A 20,477-nucleotide genomic window follows, 5' to 3' on the forward strand; every position below is an offset into this window, starting at 1 on the left:
GGCTTTGATAGGGATATGGCTTTGAGTTGTGGCTCTGACTATCATGAAGGAACCTTCCACTTCTAAATTTGCCACTATACCACTGGCATGTGAATACAGCTTCCATATGGATTTCACACTTCTTCCAGCAAATTTAATTGCAAGAGTGCCACAACTGCAGCAGATGTTCTAGCCTGTAGTCTGCACTATCCAGGTCTGCTTAGCAACTGCTGAAGCAGCTGCAACTCTGCTCTGGTGGGTCACTCCGTTTTCCTCCACCTGCATGCTGCCATCCTGATGCTCACTTGCAGTTTTGCAAGCTTGACACCAGTGGGGCACTGCACTTCCTCCAGCAGCAGCAGTCTTGGGGATGACTGTACCTGGCACTCCTGTCTGGTTGTTGCACTTTACTCAAGTGGTGCTTTGAAACTGCTGTGCCTTTGCTTTACTCTTAGAGCCAGCATTCTCCTCCTGCCAAAGTTGCCCTACACAAGAGAAGCACACCCGCTGCACACAGGCATTGGCAACAGCCCCATGGCTCCTGCCCTCCTACCTTGTTACTGACTTTCCTTGGGACTGTCAGTGAACCCTGCCCCCCCCCCCCCCCCTGCAGGACAAATACAGTTTCAACACCTTTCCCAGGCAGATGTCCTCATGGTCTCCCTTGGGAAATTCTTCCCAGACGGACACACCGTCTTTGTCTCTGGCATGCATGCCTGCACTGATGTTCTTCATGGGCCTGGCTGCAGGGGGAGGGGGCAGCCCTTTGCAGTGTGTGTGAGTCCTGTGCAGAGGGGAACATGGACCCATGTGCAGCAAGAGTGAGGCACGGAGGTGTGGGTGGTTATGCTTGTATGTTGGCACAGAGCATGGCCGCACAAGGGAGTGTTCATCTAGCGCTAATCTGTAGCAATAGTGCTACTCTAGTGAGCAAGCAGCGGCTGCGTCTGAGGAGGCAAAAACCACCACCACCACCACCCCGGATCAGCAGCCTGCAGCTATGCTCAGAAGAGTGTGTGGGCCAATAAGGCAGAGACAGGTGACACAAGCAGGAGCAGTCCACTCTTAGATTGGTTTTTAGCCATGGGAGTTGATGGGACACCAGCTGCTGTTAGGAGGAAAGACAGAGAAGCTTGGAAACTGTTGCCAATTGCAGCACCCCAAAACACCCCAAAAGTAATTGGCCAGAGAAAGGCCACATAGTAAAAACACCACAGTTATACTGTCCCAGAAGGGAGGGCAGATAGGAACAAAATGAACTTTGTGTAACCCACAGCTAACATGCTAGCCTGACCTCGAATACAGTAATCAAAGGGACAGTGGAAACAGGTTCTAGCCGCCATGAAAGTTGCAAATGTGCAGGGAGTAAGAACATGGCAAGCCTGTGTGAATCTCAAGCAGATAAGAAATAGACATGGAAAATGTCTGGTTCTTGACAGAAGAAAGGACTCTTTCTCCAGCAAGGGAGGGGGTGCATACATTGATGTACTGATGTATTAGATGTGTATTAGGTGACCTAATTGGTTACCTAGGGTATAAAACACAAGTACTAGGGTGCAACTTTGAGACACTGCTTTGGGCTGAATGTCCCCTTTTGTCTCCCTTTATTCTATAGCACACTAGAATAAAGTTGATTTTGGCTCTATGTCTCATCTCAGGATCCTTTTGGCTCAGGTCTGGGGTCCACCTGGGTTTACCCTAGCTGTTGACTGGCTGAGTTCGGTAACAAAACCATGCATTCATGGAAACCACATGGCTTCCAAAAACTTGTCATTTACAAGAGCAGCTATAGTCTGTCAAGACCGGATCCTGATCTTATCAGGAAACTATATTGTAAACTGTAAAGTTCTTTTGACTGTACACCCCCATCGTACGTGCGTTCACCGTTTCTTGGCAGCCACAACTCCCATCAACCCCAGCCAGCATGATCAATGCATGGGCGTTGTACTCCAATAACATTTGGAGGGCTGATTGAACGCATACTCCTATGCAGGTTTCCACAGAAAAAGAGCTGTAAGTCATTTTTCTGTTGAACATGCGTGAAATTGCGCCTTTAATCATGGAAACTCGCATTACCAGCATCCGTACCGCCCTCGCCACCATTTTCACGCCATGCTCACAAACAGGCCTACAATTTCCCTAAGCGTCGAGTGGTTGCCATGGCGCTGGGACGGTGGCCGGCAGGGCTCTTCCCGCCGGAACGCGTTCCGCAGAGAAGGCGGTTCCTACGGAGGCCGGCGTGGGACGCGGGGCGAGGATTGGCCGTGCGGTGTGTCGTGGGTGCTGCTGGAGGCGGCGGCGCTGTGCTTGTTGGCGGGAGATTCCAGCATGGCGGCCTGCGCAGACTCCTCTTCCTCTGCGCGGGAGGGCTGCTGGCCCGAGGGGTCGAGCGCCGAGAGCAACTTCGTGCGCGCCGTGCTGGCATTGGCCGCCAAGCCCGACACCACCGTCCGGTTTTTCGAGCGCGGCGACTACTACACGGTCCATGGCGGGGATGCGATCCTTGCGGCGGCGGAGGTCTTCAAGACGAGGGGTGTCATTCGTATGCTGGGCGCAGGTGCGGATCTGGGGCTTTTCGTGGGACTGTAGGGCAGTTGAGGAGGGACTTGGGTTCTCGCGCTTACTGGACCTCCCTTGGGAGGCATCTTCGGCGGATGTGGTGGGGTGAGCTTTAATTTTTTTTTCTCTTCAGGCTGGGGCAGGGTCGTAGCTCGGAGGTGGAGCCCCTCCTTCTTTGTAAAGGGTCTCAGGGTCTGTTCCCGTCTGGAAAGATTTCCATCTGAAACCTGGGGACTCGGTGCCAGTCAGTGCGAGCCGAAATCTCTTCCTTTATTTTTACTAGTGGGCACATTGGGAATTTTGAAATGGTTTCGGGGCACTTTTGCACAATGGCTGCCATGCGAATGAATGGAAGTGCAAAGGCAAGAACGCAGCTCTGCCAAAGAAACCTCAACAGTTCAGCTGCAGTTCCTGCTCTCCTTCTCATCACATTTGCCCTGGGCAGAAATCGACTACCCATACTGCAAACATTTTAACTAGACAGAAGGCATGCACCCTTCCCTGCTTGTTCTTTTGCTTTCTTTCTGCTGCTCACCCCATTTCCCAGTTGTCACCAGCTCCCCATCACTTGTTTCTCCATGCCCAGTGCCTCCTGCTGGCTCCTCTGAGTTGCTACCAGCCTCCTGCGTTTTGACATACACAAAACATTTTGCTACTTGAGGGAGATCAGAAAATACATCCTATTCTCACCAGATGATCTTGAGGCCGTCCCTTCCTTCAACCTAGTCCGCCTCACAGGATTGTTGAGAAGATAAAAATGGGAAGGAAATGGAGAAAATAAATGTGATAAAATGGAGTAATCTAATACTAGTAAAACTTATTTGTCCTACATTACATTCATAGTCATTTTAGCTTGTAAAATCTTAAACTGTGCTTTACATACTGCCTGTGTGCACTCTTACATCTATGTGTGCTAGGGATAATGCTGCATGCATGCTAGTCATGTTGGACCCATTGTGACCCCATGGGCAACATTCCTCCAGGCCCTCCTGTCCTCCACCATCCCCCGGAGTCCACTTAAGCGCATGCCAACTGCTTCAGTGACTCCATCTAGCCACTTCATTCTCTGCCGTCCCCTTCTTCTTTTTCCGTCAACTGTTCCCAGCATTAGGGTCTTCTCCAGTGAGTCCTTCCATTAGGTGGCCAAAGTATTTGAGTTTCGTCTTCAGTATCTGGCCTTCTAAAGAGCAGTCAGGGTTGATCTTCTCTAGGACTTGACCGGTTTGATCGCCTTGCAGTCCAAGGGACTCACCAGAGCCTTCTCCAGCACCACAATTCAGAGGCCTCATTCCTTTGCTGCTCAGCTAGGGATAATAGCTATGTTGTAAGCCGCCCCGAGGCTTCGGCGAATGGGGCGGCATAAAAATGTTTTAATAAATAAATAAATAAATAAATAGGCACCCAGTATGTTTCTTGGCATACTGTGTTGTGGAGATGCTGGGGAGAGAGGCTGAAGATTGACACTGACATCAACTGTAAAACTCCCATTTGGTATTACAGATTTGAAGAAAAATCTTTTGTTTCTAACTTATTTATTATATTTATATCCCACCTGTTTTCCTTCCAGGGAACTCAAGGTGTCTTACATAATTCTTCTCTCAATCTTATCCTCACAAGAACAACCCTGTGAGGTAGGTTGGGCTGAAAGTTTATGACTGGTTCAATGCCACCTAGTGAGCTCCATGGCTGAATGGAGACTAGAACTCAGATCTCCTAATTCCCAGCCCTGTACTTGTAATTGCTAAATTACGCTGGCTCATTTGCCTCACACACAGACCTCTATCTTTTGCATGAATGCAAACTCAAACACTTTATGAACAGCAAAAACAACAACGACTTATGGAACCTTAAAGACTTAACTAATCTATTTTAGTTGAAAACTTTTGTGGAATATTGTGCCCTTCATATTGATTGATTGATTGATTGATTGATTTATATCCTGCCTTTTTCCTACAAAGGGCTCAAGGCAGCTTACATCTCCTCCTCCATCTTATCCCCACAAGAACAACCCTGTGAGGTAGGCTGGGCTGAGAGTCTGTGACTGGCCCAAAGTCACCCAGTTGGCTCCATGGCTGAACAGGGACTAGAACCCAGGTTGTCTTGAGTCCCAGTCCTATGCTCCTAACCACTACACCACACTGGCTCTCTCTATATGGAGTATTATGGGAAATTTCAGGTTTATATACATGGATGGGGGGAGAACTGAAATCAGTCGGTACAACAAGACTTAAACTTGTTTTTCTTGCAAGAGACATACAAAGCTGCTCTCAAGTTTCTATGAATGTTGCCATCCTATTTTTATTTTCTTATTCTATGCTTATGTTTTTATGCCAGTAGATGTACGTACTCCTGTATTCAATGTGTTTTACATCTATGCGTAGGTAAAGAACAGCAGCATTACAGCACAATCTTAGTATGTCTTATTTAGCAAGCAAAATGATACAAAAGCACTGCCACCCAAAATGGTGTCCAGTAAGAATTACTAGCATAAAAATGCAGCCCAAATCCTTCTTGTTCCCACCATTCCCATTTCCTTCCCATTTCAGCTGACTGTATGACCCAGGGATAACTGAATAAATAAAGAAACCTGCGCTGAAATGCTAAAAATCTGTAGGGTATAACTCTATTCATGTTCAGAGAGAAAAAAGTCCTACAGCTCCTGGCATGTCTGGGGCCTGCTATGAATTGTAGGACTTTTTGTGTGCCTAAATATTAATAGAATTGCACCATTACACACTGGAAGTTGGTGTGTTGCTGTTTTTTGGTGGAGTGTGTAGAGGGTCTGGGAGTCCACGGGAGCAGGATTCATACTTCTCATCTCCAGTAGCTAAACCAACAGAAAGCCGAGAAAGACCACCAATTCTGATTTCTTGAATGCACTTGTGCATCTGGGACCAGAAAAAAGCAAGTTCACGATGAACCGTGAAGTGTCTTCCTCAGATAAGTTGCTGCTCTACATTGTTCTTGGTCCAGTGCTGTGACTTCGCTCACTGACCAAACACACTAAAAGTGGTAGCTGGCTCGTTTCTCACAAAACAGGTGTCCAATTCTTACGAAGCATTTGAAATATGCCTTCTTTGTCTCATATCTCAGGTTTTACAACAACTGGAAACTGATTTTTGAAAGTTGGAAATCCGGGATTGCTAGTGGGCCCCCTTAGGTTGTAGCCCCATTAGCTATGTAGTTTATCTGACTGTGGCTAGAAGGTTATTAATAAGTACATGGGTAAATTAAAGGTCAATACTAAGTCAAACCTTTATTCTGTTTAATGACTTTTTCTCTGATTAATAATGAGCATTGCCAGATAATTAGAGCAAGATTATGACATGATTGATGTACACAATTATGCATGCATCTTGGTTAGACTGTTGCAAAGTGCTCTGCATGGGGCTGCCTTTGAAGACAGTCTGGACACACCAACTGGTTCAAAACAGGGCTGCGCAATTGTTAACAAGAACTAGTCCACAGGCCCATATTACACCACTTTTATAGCAACTATACTGGGTACCAGTTGCAGTCTAGGTCCAATTTTACGTGCTTGTGCTTGGGCCCTGGGATTACCTGCTCCTGTATGTTCCTACTTATACATTAAGATCGGGGGGGGGGGGGGGGGTTAAGCAGCCATTCCCTAGAGAGGTGGGGGGATGCTAGAATGGGCTAGAATGGCCTTCTTGATGGTAGTGCCCCACCTTTAGAATAGGCTCCCCAGAGAGGTGTGCCTGGCACCATTGCTGATAGCATTTTGGCAACAGGCAAAAACTTACCTTTTCTTCAGCTATTTTAACAACTTATTTTAATGGTGGTTTGGTTTTAAATTATAAAAAATGCATATAAATCCATTATTTGTATACATCAAGAAAAATATACTTTATTCTGTATGACCTAGTGCTAATTCTAAGTATGACTAAGTCTGCATCCAACCCAATGGGACAGTACAGCATATATACCTTGACTGGATCATACCTTCCATTTTTAGTGTGTCATCTGCAGTCTTTCAATACCATTATCTCTTTAGGAACCCGGAAACTTGAAAGTGTTGCACTTAGCAAGATGAATTTCGAATCTTTCTTGCGGGATCTTCTTCTCGTTCGTCAGTACAGGGTTGAGGTATACAAGAACAAAGCAGGAAATAAATCTACCAAAGAAAGTGAATGGTATTTGGCATATAAGGTATGTCTTCATCATGACCAGTTGGAGTGAATAATTATATTAAATAGTATGTATTGCTCTGATTGCAAACCCATCTCTGCTTTTCATCTGCCAGTTAGATTTCATATGATCAGGCAGATTCAAATGTGTCTGATATTTCTGAACTGTCCAGTAGGATGTTAGTTTTGGCACTTTAATGATTGAGGGCAGCTTACAGGACTGGAGAAATAGTTAATTGAGCCAGTTTGCATGTGATGAGACGCTACTATGAGTGAATTTTCCTGTGCGACTTCTTGTTGAGGTGCAGCCCACCATTTTGTAAATTCAGGCTGTGATAGAGATACATCACAGGTCAACCTGTGTTGTTGTTATGGGTCAACCTGATGGAAATGCAGGAGGCCCTCCTGAGGGAGCCGTCCCTTAGGGAAGCGAGAGGGATGGCTGCTAGGAAGAGGGCCTTTGCTGCTGCTGCTCCCCACATTTGGAGTGCTCTTCCTAAGGAGGCTCACCTGGCACCTTCTTTATACTCTTTTTGGCACCAGGCAGAAACCTACCTTTAAAAAAAACCATTTTAATATTTGATGCCAGTAAACCTCTATCTGTATTTTATTTTAAATACAGATTTAAAATGTAGTTTAAATGATGTAGTTTGTTGGGTTTTAGTTTTATAATGGTTTTGATTGATTGTGAGCCGCCTAGAGATGCTGTGGCACAATGGGCGGCATATAAATTTATAAATGGGTCGTGGGGTGGCTAACAAGTCACCTTGCAACCCTAAATAGGCCTGGGTCTGGGTGGTTTGCAAAGAACCCACCCCTGCCAGATTTGTTAATGACAACAAGTTGCAGTGAACCTCCATGCCTTGAATTTTTGAAATGGTGGCCATTGCCACAATTAGAAATGTGAATTTCTAACAGGGGGTTTACTTGTATCTCATCATGTCTGAGCCAGGCCGCTATTGATTGATTGATTGATTTATATCCTGCCTTTTTCCTACAAAGGGCTCAAGGCAGCTTACATCATTTTCCTCCTCCATCTTATCCCCACAACAACAACCCTGTCAGGTAGGTTGGGCTGAGAGTCTGTGACTGGCCCAAAGTCACCCAGTTGGCTCCATGGCTGAGCGGGGACTAGAACCCAGGTCATCTGAGTCCCAGTCCCATGCTCTTAACCACTACGCCACACTGGCAAGATTCAGTGGAAGCTCTTCCTGGAGGATGGGGCTGCGGGTTCCAGTTCCTTCTGCAGCCACAGCACCATCTCTAGAGCTGTTCTGGAAATATCCTTTGTCTTCTGGAGCAGCCTTGCAGGGGCAACGGGGTTGTAGGGGGAACTGGCAAAGAAGATTTTTCCCTGGAGGGGTCTAACCAAGAGGCCTCATCAACCAAGCCAAAACTGTTGGTCAGCAAATTCATGCCCTCTTCCAGCTGGACAGGGACATGTGCCTCCACCCAGCAGCAAAGGAGTCCTACCCCACATACTTCCTTGTGAGGAAGGCGGGCGAAAACATCTGGGCTTTACCTGATGCTTGGCAAAAGGGACTCAGGTCCCTCCTCCAAGCAGTAGTTGTTGGAGTCTCCAGATCTGTTTTTCCTCTACAGGAAAGATAATGGTGGATAATATGTGGGGTTTAGTTGATAGGTGGCTGTGGGTCTGCAGGATCTTCCCAGACTTGGAGCACTGGATGCTGTAAGGGTACTGCAGTCCTGAAGCTTCCAGTGCTTTCACTGCCCATCCCTGTAGCCTTTCACCTGGAAGAAATCTTTTTGCTTGCTTTCTGTCTAGAGCAGGAGTGGATAAATCATTCCAGGTGTTTGGGACTTTCACACCCAGAACCCCCTGCCAGCCTGGCCAGTACTCAAGATTCCTGGGAGCAAAAATCCAAAACATGCCTACCCCTACTCTAGAGCACAATGCTGTTCTTGCTGGGCATATTTAACTGGGGCAGTCTGACCCCCTCCCCCACTTTCCTTGAGGAGGTGAGTCCCATGGGCAGAATACACAAGTACCTGTGGCCACAGGTAGTCTGGCTCCAGTCCAGAAAGAACATTGTGATTGTGGCTTATTTCTTGGTGGAGGAGAAGCTGTGCAAGCTGGTGGGTGCTAAACTGTCCAAATAGAAACACACCACACATGTACGCACAAACTCACAGATGTGGTGAGTGAGTGGCAGGGCAGAGGGAGTAAAGAGATTCTTCTCTGTCATCTTGTCCTTCCACTTAGGCACCCAGTGATGAGGAAGGAATTTTCCCCTTAGGCCTGGTGGTTAGTAGTCCTAAGGCAGGGGTGGGCAACCTCCACCTTAAGGGTGGAGCCCTTTGGCTTCACAGATTGCTATGTTAGCTGCACCTCCTTTCTTCCACCACTGATTGTTTGGCACGTTCCTGGCTTTTGCACAAGTTGAAATGTTTCTCCTAAGGCTTACTTACTGGCTGTCAGAGCTCCAAGCAGTGTTAAGCTGGTATTTTGGCCCTGCTCTTTGCCCTACTCGACAAATCTGTGGACAGTTGAAAGGGGAGTCTCACTCCTGCCCTAGCTCCTTCCTTGTTGCATGTGGCTTGGCTCATCCTCGTAAGTTGCTGGTGTTATTTGCACTGCCAGGTATTTTGGTAGGATTGTGTTACTTCATTAGTGGGAAGAAATAAGAGCCTCTTCCATGGGGTAAGAAGCATTACCCACTGTGTCTTCCCACTTCCCAAATTAATGATAGCAATTGTATTATAGAACTGTGTTCTAGCCTGTCAGTTCCTGTGCTCTAGGTGGATTGGTTCCCTACTGTGAAGCTGCACACCTGATAGGACACACAGCTCCTACAGTGTTAGCTGTCTTGGTTCAGAGAATAATCTCAAAAAGCCTGAACTAGGTAAAGGGCATTCAGTTTGATTTTTTTGGCAGCCTAACTACTGTATCCGTGTATGTATTCAATCTCTTCAGTAAGTCAGAACCAGGTCTCATTCCCTTATTTTCTTTCTCATACAGGGTTCTCCAGGAAACCTTGCTCAGTTTGAGGATATTCTTTTTGGCAACCATGAAATGTCATCTTCTGTTGGTGTTGTGGGTATTAAACTTCTCTCAGTGGATGGACAAAAAATTGTAGGAGTTGGGCTTGTGGATTTGTTGGTGAGGAAACTGGAAGTGTGTGAGTTTCCTGATAATGATCAGTTTTCAAACCTTGAAGCAGTGTTGGTTCAAATGGGACCCAAGGAATGTTTACTTTCTGTGGGAGAAACTTCTGGAGATATGGAGAAATTGAGACAGGTAAGCCATGAAAGCTTTGTGGGTTTGTTTTATGTGAACCTGAAATTGGGGTGCCGGAGAAAGCAACTAGCAAAGATTACTTTTGAACTAGGCTGCAATCTTTACTTGGCTTAACCAGTAGATTACTTTACTGAAAGCTTTATGTGAATTCTTGGGTAGTGGTGGTGTGGGGGCAAATCTCCTGTTTCCAGTTGCTAGATCCCTTAAATTTGCTGGGCCATTAAGAGGGTGGGATAGTTGGTAGGGCTGCTATTCAGCATCTTGGCTCAGATATCATGGACAGACCCTGCTGTGACTTCCTCATGAGGTTTGAACTGTTGGCGCCATTCTCCCTCTGCAGGGGTAGGGGAGCCATTCAGTTGGTTCACCTCCTGGAGGCTGATAGATCCAAAATGGATTCCAGGCAGTTCTGGGGAATTATCCAACTGGCATGGTAGGCACTCCAGTCAATGCTCAATGTGCCTGTTCTTTTTTCTTTCTGGTCTTGCACAATATTTGGGTCAATGTGGTAGGCAATAGTTGTGGGGAGAGTATATACAAAGTGAATATGTAGACTTGCATGAACCCACAATGTTCGGAATCAGTCTAGACACTTTTGATCAGAATTTGCCTTCATCTGTTCATTCCCTCCAACCGATAACTTTGCCATCTAGCCCATAGTTATTTGCCTGAACAAGAACAGAATTTATCTAAAAACTTGGAAGTGGATCATTTGAGCTGAATTTGTCTTGCCTCTCCTGTTGCTATACCAAAAGCCACTAGGTCATCAATTCTTCAAAATCTAAAATTGGTGGCTGCTTAGTACCACTGAGTTTTAATACACAATGTGCCTCAATACATTAGCGATGTGATCCCAGAATGAGATTAGGATTGCAATTTAGGATGTGGCAATCCTAAATAAGTTTACATGGGAGTAAGCCCATTGAACATGGGGTTTAATTTTGCATAGACATATGTGAAATTGCAGTGTTCATTCCCTGAATGGTCCATATGGATGAGTGGGAAATCCATTTGATTTGTATTTTAATGCAAACATAAAAGATTTGTACTTTCTGAAACTGTACATGAATTGGAATATGAGCTGTAATTTGGTGTTTGTGCTGTTATGAATATTGCAGTATAGTTAGCAAATCAAAATGCATGAACATGTATATATCAGGGAAGATCTGCATAAAATCACATTAGGTTAGGGAAAATCACTTGCAAAATGCATGTATTAGGAAATGTGTGTACAAAAATGTGTATGTTAGGAGAATATGTTTTTTAAACTCACAAATGATGTGAAATGGGACAGAATGAATTCAATGCTGTGAAGCTGAGCAGAAAATAAAACAACAGATTTGTCCTTCTGACTTGCCTCTTTGGAGGAGGAAGGTGTTTGTCTCCACTGGAGTCCTTTTAGGCACTGGAGACAAATGAACAAGAATAACACAGAGCTCACAGAGTATTCTTGCAGACCCAAGAATGATGGCTCTTGTTGGGCCTTTCCTATTAATATGCCTTGGGGAAAGTTGATGTAGTAGAGGTTCAACACCTTTTATGGAAATCATTGTATGGTCAGAAGCAGTAGCCCTCAATATCACTGCTTCTCGTACCCCCACATCTGTTACTTCGTCTACTTTCTCCCTTTCCTTTCTGTATCTGAATCAACTCAAATTGGTTTCGCCATCTTTTTCCCAACCAGAAATGGGATTCTTGTGGAGACAGTCCTTGGCCCCCTCTGAAAATTGGGTTCCTGACACAATTCACTGCTTTTCTCTGTCCTACACGGTTTTCTGAACTTAATTTGCCCTTGGCACACAACCAGGGAAGGCAATGATCTGGAGCAGTTCTGCCTTTAAATGTATTTTCCTTCAATTCATTTTACCTGATTGAAAATGTTTAAGTCTCTTTCTCTAAATGCCAACCCCAATGTATTAATAACATCACAGGCTCATGAAAATGTTGATATTCTGGATGCATTTGGTGCAGCTTCTGAAGATTAAAACATGCTGGAGGCATTTCTGTCTAGTTCCTCCTCCATAGCATTAACAGGAAAAGAATCAAAGTATGTTTCAGCAACCCGAAATAATCAGTGTGTGGCTCTCTTGCCATGATATGAGGCTCTTCATCTTTATGGATGTCTTATATGTTCATTTGACTACTAGCTGGGGTGTAGAATGTCAGACCTGGGGGGCCAAATCCAGACTTCCTGTGTTCCTCAGAAGACCTCAGCTCCTTTTCCCCAACCATGTATTGCTGGGCGATTTCCTGGCCTTTGTGCACTTGTCCACCCATTCTAGAAGACTGAAATGCCTCTCCCAAGGCTTGGTTACTAGCAGTAAGAATTTTAGGTTAACTTATTCTGGTATTTTTGGCTGTACCCCTTTTGTCTTTGGTCTCACTGCTGGAATGCATCACTTGAGTGCTTTTTGGCCCTCAGGCTGAAAGAGGTTTCAACAATGGAGAAATCGGTGTAGTACAGTGGTGAGGATGTTGGATTGGGGCTCAGGAAAACCAGGTTCTAGTCCCCACTTAATGACTTAGGGCCAGTTATGGGCCCTGGACCTAACCTACTTCACAGGGTTGTTACTAGGCTAAAATGGAGAGGATGGGTTCCTTGCAAGAAGGAAAAGGCAGGCGATGATGATGATGATTTAATAAATAATAAATAAATAAAATAAATCCTGGAATGGAGTTCTAAAAGACAGCTCTGTGTATACGGAGGATGCAGATGTAAGCCAGCCTTTACACCATTGTTTTCAAAGCGCTCTGACTTTGTCAAAGTGAATAGTCTAAACTGCATTTAGATAGAAAGCAAAGCATTGTTCTTTGTATGCACATGGTCTTTCTTAGGTCCCCTGAATTTTTGTGCTCTGTTTTGAATTGTCCATAGGCTGCCTCTGGCAGGATCCTTGATATGGATCAATACAAAGAAGCATGAGTGTTTGTCTCTGCATTCTAACAGAAATGCATAAGAGGAAGAAACGGATAGAAAGCCTAAGTTAGGACAAATCTGTATTCATGTACAGGCAACTTTTGCTGGAAGGGATGACTGCAATTGGAGAGAAGATGCTATTCATGATTTTATATATGCAGGTTGTTCAACGAGGAGGGATCATGATTACAGACAGGAAAAAGAATGAATTTTCAACAAAAGATACAATTCAAGATCTTAACCGCTTGCTGAGATTAAAAAAAAAAGAACGTGTGTCTAGTGCAACTTTACCTGAAATGGACAAACAGGTGGGTAGCTAAGGTGGAAGGGAAGTATACCATAATGGAGTGAAGCTGTATTTTTTAAAGTGTGTATGTATATTATATGTGGACAGACATTCCTCAGAGAAATGGTGGGTTTTGTTCCAGACCTCCGCAGTAAATCAAACATAGCAATAACTCAGATCACATATAGTTATTCTATTGGCTGATTGTTTGGTGCAAGAGGCCTAGCTTTTGGCCCATCTCAATATTTGGCATGCCTTTTTCTAGGTGCCTCTCCCTTGACCACTTAGGGGTCATTGTAGGCCTCTTTCAGTAATTGGCCTAATTTGTATATGTATTGTTGTGTCTCAGGGACTAGAGTGTGGGGGTGACATAAGGTGAGGAGAGAGATACATGGAGGAAGGACTGGTGGGTGGAGCAGTCAAAACCCCCCAAAACAATTACAAAGATCACAGTAGCATCAATGATCACAGATAATCATAACAACTATACAGTACCATAATGAAAAATGTCTGAAACACAGTACAAGAATTACATTACCAAAATGCAAGACAGAGACACAAAGTGAGTGGCCCCTGTTGGAAAATGGTGCCAATATGTAGATGCAGTGTTTTTTTGTAAAAAAAAAAAAAAAAAAGAAAAAAAGAAAAAAAAAGCTGCCGGAACTCACATCGCCGCTGGCAGTAAACACACACACAAATCCCAAGCCGAGCAGCAGAGCAGCATCCCGAGCAGCTATCTCTCACTAGCAGATGGCAGACACAGTAGCAGCCTGCAGGCACTATGTTAATGATGTTTGCTGTTGATCTGCTACGGCGTTCAAAATCACTTCGTAAAATCCATTGAAAAAAAGGTGCCGGAACGCCGTTCCGGTGCTTTCTATGACAAAAAAAGCCCTGCGTAGATGGGTGTGCTCAATGGAGGGTCAGTCTGGGAAGTATAATAACTTCAAAGTGAACTAAAACAAGGTATACCTGTACTTATAATTAATCAGAGGCACCGTTTTAGTCAGTTAAAAGTTTTCAGTTGATCTAACCGATTAATCAATTAAATATTGCTGCCTTAATTGTTTCCAGAATGTTGCTACTGATTTCTTGGCTGCTTGTGACAAGCAGCCCTTTGCCGGCTGCTGTAATGCATAATGGCCAGGAGGGGCCACTCAAGCATAAAGGCCAGGAAAGGAACTAGCTGAGCAGTATGGCATTCAGGGAATACACAGTCTTAGCCATGGGTTATCCCATCAGAACTAACATATTAATACTACTAAATAGCTCCCCTCTTGCAGCTTCTTGCTGGTGTTAGTAATGACACTTTAAAATAGTGCATGTCTTATTCTTCATTGCAGAGATCTCCAAACACTTGTCGTTATGGCAAAATAGACCTACAGTGGTACGCATGCATTTTTTCTGCATGACACTTATTTTTGTGCAGCCAGCATATTGCATGTCAAGAAGCCCTTGTTGGCTGTCTTTGGAAAAGCTATGCTCTGTTTTCCCCTCATGTGTAAAATGGGACAAACTTACCTCATGGGCCTGCACAAATAAGCAAGATGAAGACTGTAAGGTGGTTGTCACCCTCCAGACGTGTTTGACTACTATTTACATTGCCTTCAGCTACCAATAATACCTGAAAAGTTGGAGAAGGCTGCTGCAAAATACATTTTAAACCTTCACAGCTGCATATAGTTATATTTACACATAACAAAGATGCATTAAGAACATTTGGGGAAAGGTTTTTACTGCTTTATGTATAAAACTACCTTGCCAATCCTGACTTAATCCATATTTTGAAGAAAGTTGTTATGAGTTTGTGCTGTAGCAACTGACTGATCCAGTTTGCATGTAACAGCATTGTCTAACGTATGACTGGTTGGCTTATTTAACTCAGGAATTGTCAAGCAAGCATGAGCAGGAGTGTTGTCCCTTGTGTGGTCTACTTTAAGGCAGCAACCCAGGAAGCATGGATTATGGTTGGGTAAACTCTGGCTTGTTTAACTCCTATAACAACCCAGACTTCCAGGTTTGGATGGCACAATGACAACTCAGGGATGAGGCACTTCTGAGTTGTCAACTGAAAATCGGAGTGACAAGTGCAAAGCTGGCAGTACACTCACTACTGTTTGTCCCTGACAATTCCTAAGTCAAACCCAGGAATTATTGTTACATGCAGACTAGGCTATTAGCTTTCTGGGTTTTTCTTACCTCCACATCTTTACGAACTATAGAACAAAATCCACAAGGGAGGTGTAAATTTTCTTGGAATCATTTTATGTAGGACGAGTGAGTGTAAATAGGAGCCTGCACATCACACAATAAACAAAGCATCTTTTCTGTGAAACGTGGACACATGTTGCGGTGTTGCTCTCTGTTGCTGTTTACAGTGAATGACTGCACCTCTCACAGTAGAGGAGGTATAGTGGAGTAGCTGGTATAGTGGAGTAGCTAACTTGAATTTAGTCATCTCCAGTTCTGTTCTCCCACCACAAGCAGAAAAGTTGCTTCAGGCGAGCTGCTACTGGTTCTGTCACATTATCTGCAATATGGAGCTGTTTACTGCATTTTTATCTCACTTTTCAGACAGTTAGTTATTGTCTCCAAAGAAGCTCACAGCAATCAACAGAGAAAGAGAGAGAACAAGAGAGAGGTGCAGAAACTAGACAGAGAAAGCTTGCCAGGGAAGGAGAATAGAAAGAAAAGAGGGGAGATCAGTTTTTCAGGGCCAGAGCAAGAGAGGGAGTTGCAAGTGGGCATTTAAATGCACTTCAGGGCAGGCCGAGTTTCCCTTGCTCACATTCTTGCTTGAATGAGGCCTTTGTTCCTTTGGTTGATGGATGGGGCCAGGGCGTTCTTACCCTGTGCTTTGGCAGTCCTGGGGCAGCTGTCTTGTACTGATCTTCTGGCTGCTGTTATATCGAAAGGACATGTACAGTCTTTTGAATGCTTGAATGACACTGTATCAATGTATCCTATTAAGGATGCAGATTCCTGTATTAAGTCCTGTATTACAAAAGAAAAGGCCAGAGGGTTTCTGCAAGAAGGAAGGGGGGGCATTGATGCCATTGTTAATGGAGGTCTCTTTGTGCTTACTGCGCTGATCAACAGTAGTTTACTTTTTACACTAAGTTTTGTGCTACTTGCATAGCTATTTTAATGTGGAATAAGCAGTTGATGCTCTTGTTATTCTGCTTTGAAAAGTAATAGTGACCATTGCAGATTCTGGACCATGGATTAAAGGTGTGTGATGGACACAACCTTTGAATGGAACATTCTCTCCAGTGTTTTTGTCTAGGAGTGGGAATCGATATTTTGTGCCAACCCTTTCCTCTCTTAGGTGTTCTCCTGCCTTTCCTTGGAGAAACAACCATGAAGTTGCCAGATTCAGGAATACTGCTGGCTAAGCGCAAACCCTGTATTGGTTGGAATTCATCCACACCTAGTCTTTACATTACACCAGTGGCAAGCCATGCCAGTGTTCCACGGTAACATGTTTGTTTTTTCTTCTCACTAGGTTGCCATCTCTTCCTTGTCTGCAGTGATTAAGTATTTAGAACTCTTAAATGATGAGTCAAATTTTGGGCAATTTGAATTGTCCACCTTTGATCTTAATCAGTACATGACTCTGGATCATGCTGCTGTGAGAGCCCTTAACCTTTTCCAGGTAAGTCATTCTACTTTGGTGTGCCTGCTTTTATCACCTTTTACTCCCTTAGCCTTTAGGAATGCTCTCTGGGCTCTCTAGCTCCATCAGTCGCCTTATTAACATGTTCTCATGGCTCTTATGTACATTATACAATTCTCTGTATTAAGGAATGCTGTACTTTCCAGTCATGTCTCAATTATAATTTGAAGTTGGGTGAACCATTCTTTCTGAGAAGTGGATAGTCCTTGCTACCTCTTCTCAAAATGGATGAGGTTAGGGTTAGGGGTTAGGGAGAAGATGGAATATAAGAATGCAACCAGCCATCACATTGAGTAATGTCTGTTGCATACTTGATATTGGTAACATGTTTGTTTGGTGCCATTTGGTGAGTTTGCACAACATGACAACCCACCCTGTAGGTAAACTACGCAGTGTGGATTGTTCATGGGACAACCCTTGGCGTGCCCAACAGACAGTCAGGCTCACTATAGGATGCCTCACCTCCTCCTGTTCCTCCTCCCTCAGTCTTATGGGATGTATTCTAGAGGACTTGACAGCTGAAGTTTCTCTGTCTCTTCACCTCTGTCCAATCATCAGGCATTTGAATTTGCTGTGGCTCCTACCCTGCCTTGTTTAGGAGATCCCTTTTGGATCTTTGAAAAGTCAGTCACTGGCAGCCCTTCCAAAGTGGCTAACTGGTAAAATGGAGAGAGTGTCAGTGGTTTGCCCCCTTTTTTGCACAGCTGAATGTGTGTGTGTGTGTGTGTGTGTGTATGCTTTTTGCTCTTTATCTGAACAGCTGAAATAGGAAAGATTGACTGGGCAATGTCTTTGTAAACACCTGCTGTAAAAGTGTAGTAGACACCAACCATGGGCATTGACTGAGAGAGCCTGCAGATACATTATGTTGTATCTTTGAGTTCACTTGTTCTGAGAGCTGTCTAGGGAAAGCAAAACTGTGAGAGAACTTTGCTCACAAAGGGAGGGGAGAATTTTTCTCCCTTCACAGAGAGATCCTCAGGTTTTTTAAGTATCCCTCCCACAGTTCCCAGTGCCCTCACTTTTTCCCAAGTAGTTGAGGACTGCTTGGGAAAGTGAATACCATGAGGCTCTCCCTTTTTGCAAACATGACTTTTTACAGCTGCCAAAAGAAAGACTTTACTTTTAAAAACTCTTTGGCAAATCCTTGCATTGGTTTTATGATAGGAAAATATGCAGGCATGAATCTGCTGCATTTTGACAGAAAGCTGTTATCAAGATGTTGTCTGGGCAAGCCTGACTATGTCAGCTGTGCACAGCTGCACAACTCTGGTAAACTTTACAAAATTTTAAAAAACAATTTTAATGAAAATATTTGCACAGTTGTGCAGGGAAAAAACCATACCATACCACTGATAGTGTGCCAGTTAGAGGGGCTATCAGTGTCTGTTACTTCAGAGATTACAGAATGCGATCTTTGTAGATGGGGGTGGGGGGGGGAAGCTGCAACAAGCACAAAAGAGCTTGCAATCGCAGCAGGAGGGAGCAAGGCAGTGACAGTTACTTCCAAGTGACGCTTGGGCCTGGGCAAGCTCAACGGGATTGGCAAGGGGCTTTGCTGCTCTTTTCACGTGACTGACTACAATGGGGTTTATCGCTCAGGTTCAGACAACACAGCCAGTACAGCAAACTATGGATTGTCTGTGTAGCTTATTGCTCACAGACAAGCTGCCCTGCAAGAAGTGGTCTGAGTCTGTACTACAATCACTATGGCTATTACCCATGAAGGGTTGCTGTGCCATGTGAATCCAGTCGTTGTGCTATCCAAATTGTGATCAAGCAGTGTTCTTCTCTGTGTTAGCTACTTTTGGGTTAGTAGAAGCTCCTTAAAATCCTGAAGAAATAGAGGCAACAGCTGTCCTTTCATTTTGAAAAGCAGAGGAAAGAATTCTAGTCCTCTCAGTTTTCTCCTGTGGGAAGAAAGCTCAAACTAGCAACAAATCTTAGAGTGAACTTTGTGTTTTGTGGGGGAATCTCTAATGTTCTAATTGTGATCAAATTACTTTTGGATGTCTAGTGACAGTGTTTTAGAGGGGAAAGAAAAGTGTCTGGAGGAGCATCAGGATGTCTCATATCCTGATCATCCTGGCCTCTTCCTTCCTTGACCCCTGAAATGTCTCCTTTTCCTCCTCTCCAAGGTTGCATTTCAGTATCAGAGAGCAGCTGGCACAGCCTTTTCTGTGCCAGCCCTGAGGAGGAGGAGGAGGATCAGAGCTCCATTCCCAGCTCTGAGGCCAGGCTGCTGCCCCCCATCCTTTTTTGAAGCAAGCAGTCCTAACTGTTATGGCCCCTAAAAACTATATGCAAGGGCCATTAGGTGTTTCCCTTAAAGGGGCTAAATGTTGTAGCACTAGTTTTAATAAATTGTTGTTAGTCGCGAAGTCGTGTCCGACCCATAGCATCCCCATGGACAACATTCCTCCAGGCCTTCCTGCCCTCCACCATCCCCCGGAGTCCACTCAAGCTCACACCAAGTGCTTCAGTGACTCCATCCAGCCACCTCATCCTCTGCATCCCCTTCTTCTTTTGCCATGCAAAATAAACACATTCTCTACAGGTATTCATTCACTACTCTTACATAATGTTATGTTGGCTGTTCTTGGACGAATCAAATGTTTGAAAGGGTATGTTAAAAAAAAATGATTGCATTTTGTGTTTCATCAATGGATCAGGCAGTGTCTAAAAAGAGAACTATGTTGGGAAAGTAAACCTTTTATCCACTTGATATGTCAGTTTCCACCTTGGCATAATGAAAGGCTGATTATATAAGCCACATGCTAAAGCCAGTGGGGATGCTTTCAAGTAGCATTGATCTTGGACTATACCTCTGCAGAGCCCAGTGGTTTATTTCAAAGGTCGCAAGTGTTTTTGTTTTAAAAGCGAGCTGTTCACAGCTCTGGCTTCACAGTTTGGCTTCTGGGTTCCTCACTTTATAGAGCATTTGTGCAAATAGACATGAGTGGAAGAGACCTCTGCTCCTTTTTTTGCCCCTTTCTCCAAGTGCTCTATCCATCTCTCTATTTACTTTGTCTGCCTTTAGGAAGGTGTAGGCTAGAATTCTAGACTGCATACCCAAGGGTAAATTTGTAAGCTAAACTAAATGAATATAGACAAAGTACTAAATTCAAACACACACACAAATTCTCTTACAACATTCTTCTTCTTTAAATGTATATAGAAACAAACTGGCATGGCATAAAAGATAGTTGGTTTTCAAAAAGCGTTTCTGTGTTTTTCTCCCCATCCAGGCTTCTTCAGAAAATGCCCAAGGTACGCAGTGTCTGGCTGGGCTGTTAAATAAGTGCAAAACGCCTCAAGGACAGAGGCTGGTGAACCAGTGGCTTAAACAGCCCCTGATGGACAAGAACAGAATTGAGGAAAGGTAAATAGATAAAACATAGCCTTTGAAGAAAAAAGCCTGGTTCTTCTCTCAGTGCTTAACTGCTGATGGTTGCTGCCATAACAGCTTTGTTGCAATCAGGTTTTCCAGAGAAATGCCACCCCAAACTTTCTTAGTTTAACAGTGGCATATTGCAATCATAAAATTGGTGGATAATGGGCAACACTTAGTGGAGATACTGCGTTTAAAATGTTCTGCAGTGTTGTGAGTCCGAATTTGGGATATTTGGAACTTCAAAATAGTGTGAATTAAA

At 44.2% G+C, this 20,477-nt stretch overlaps 1 protein-coding gene across 1 annotated transcript in view; it reads left to right on the forward strand.

Annotated features, from left to right (window-relative positions):
• The first annotated feature begins 2,091 nt into the window (after positions 1–2,091).
• Positions 2,092–20,477, forward strand: part of MSH2 (mutS homolog 2) — a 69,134-nt gene continuing 50,748 nt past the window's right edge. The window contains exons 1-6 of the mRNA XM_044428976.1: positions 2,092–2,536; positions 6,554–6,708; positions 9,667–9,945; positions 13,024–13,170; positions 16,654–16,803; positions 20,073–20,206. Coding sequence (XP_044284911.1) covers positions 2,092–2,536; positions 6,554–6,708; positions 9,667–9,945; positions 13,024–13,170; positions 16,654–16,803; positions 20,073–20,206 — 1,310 coding nt within the window. The remainder of the gene's footprint in view (positions 2,537–6,553; positions 6,709–9,666; positions 9,946–13,023; positions 13,171–16,653; positions 16,804–20,072; positions 20,207–20,477) is intronic.

This window comes from Varanus komodoensis, unplaced genomic scaffold (genome assembly GCF_004798865.1).
Source record: "Varanus komodoensis strain SLA01 unplaced genomic scaffold, ASM479886v1 scaffold2, whole genome shotgun sequence".
Classification (NCBI taxonomy): domain Eukaryota; kingdom Metazoa; phylum Chordata; class Lepidosauria; order Squamata; family Varanidae; genus Varanus; species Varanus komodoensis.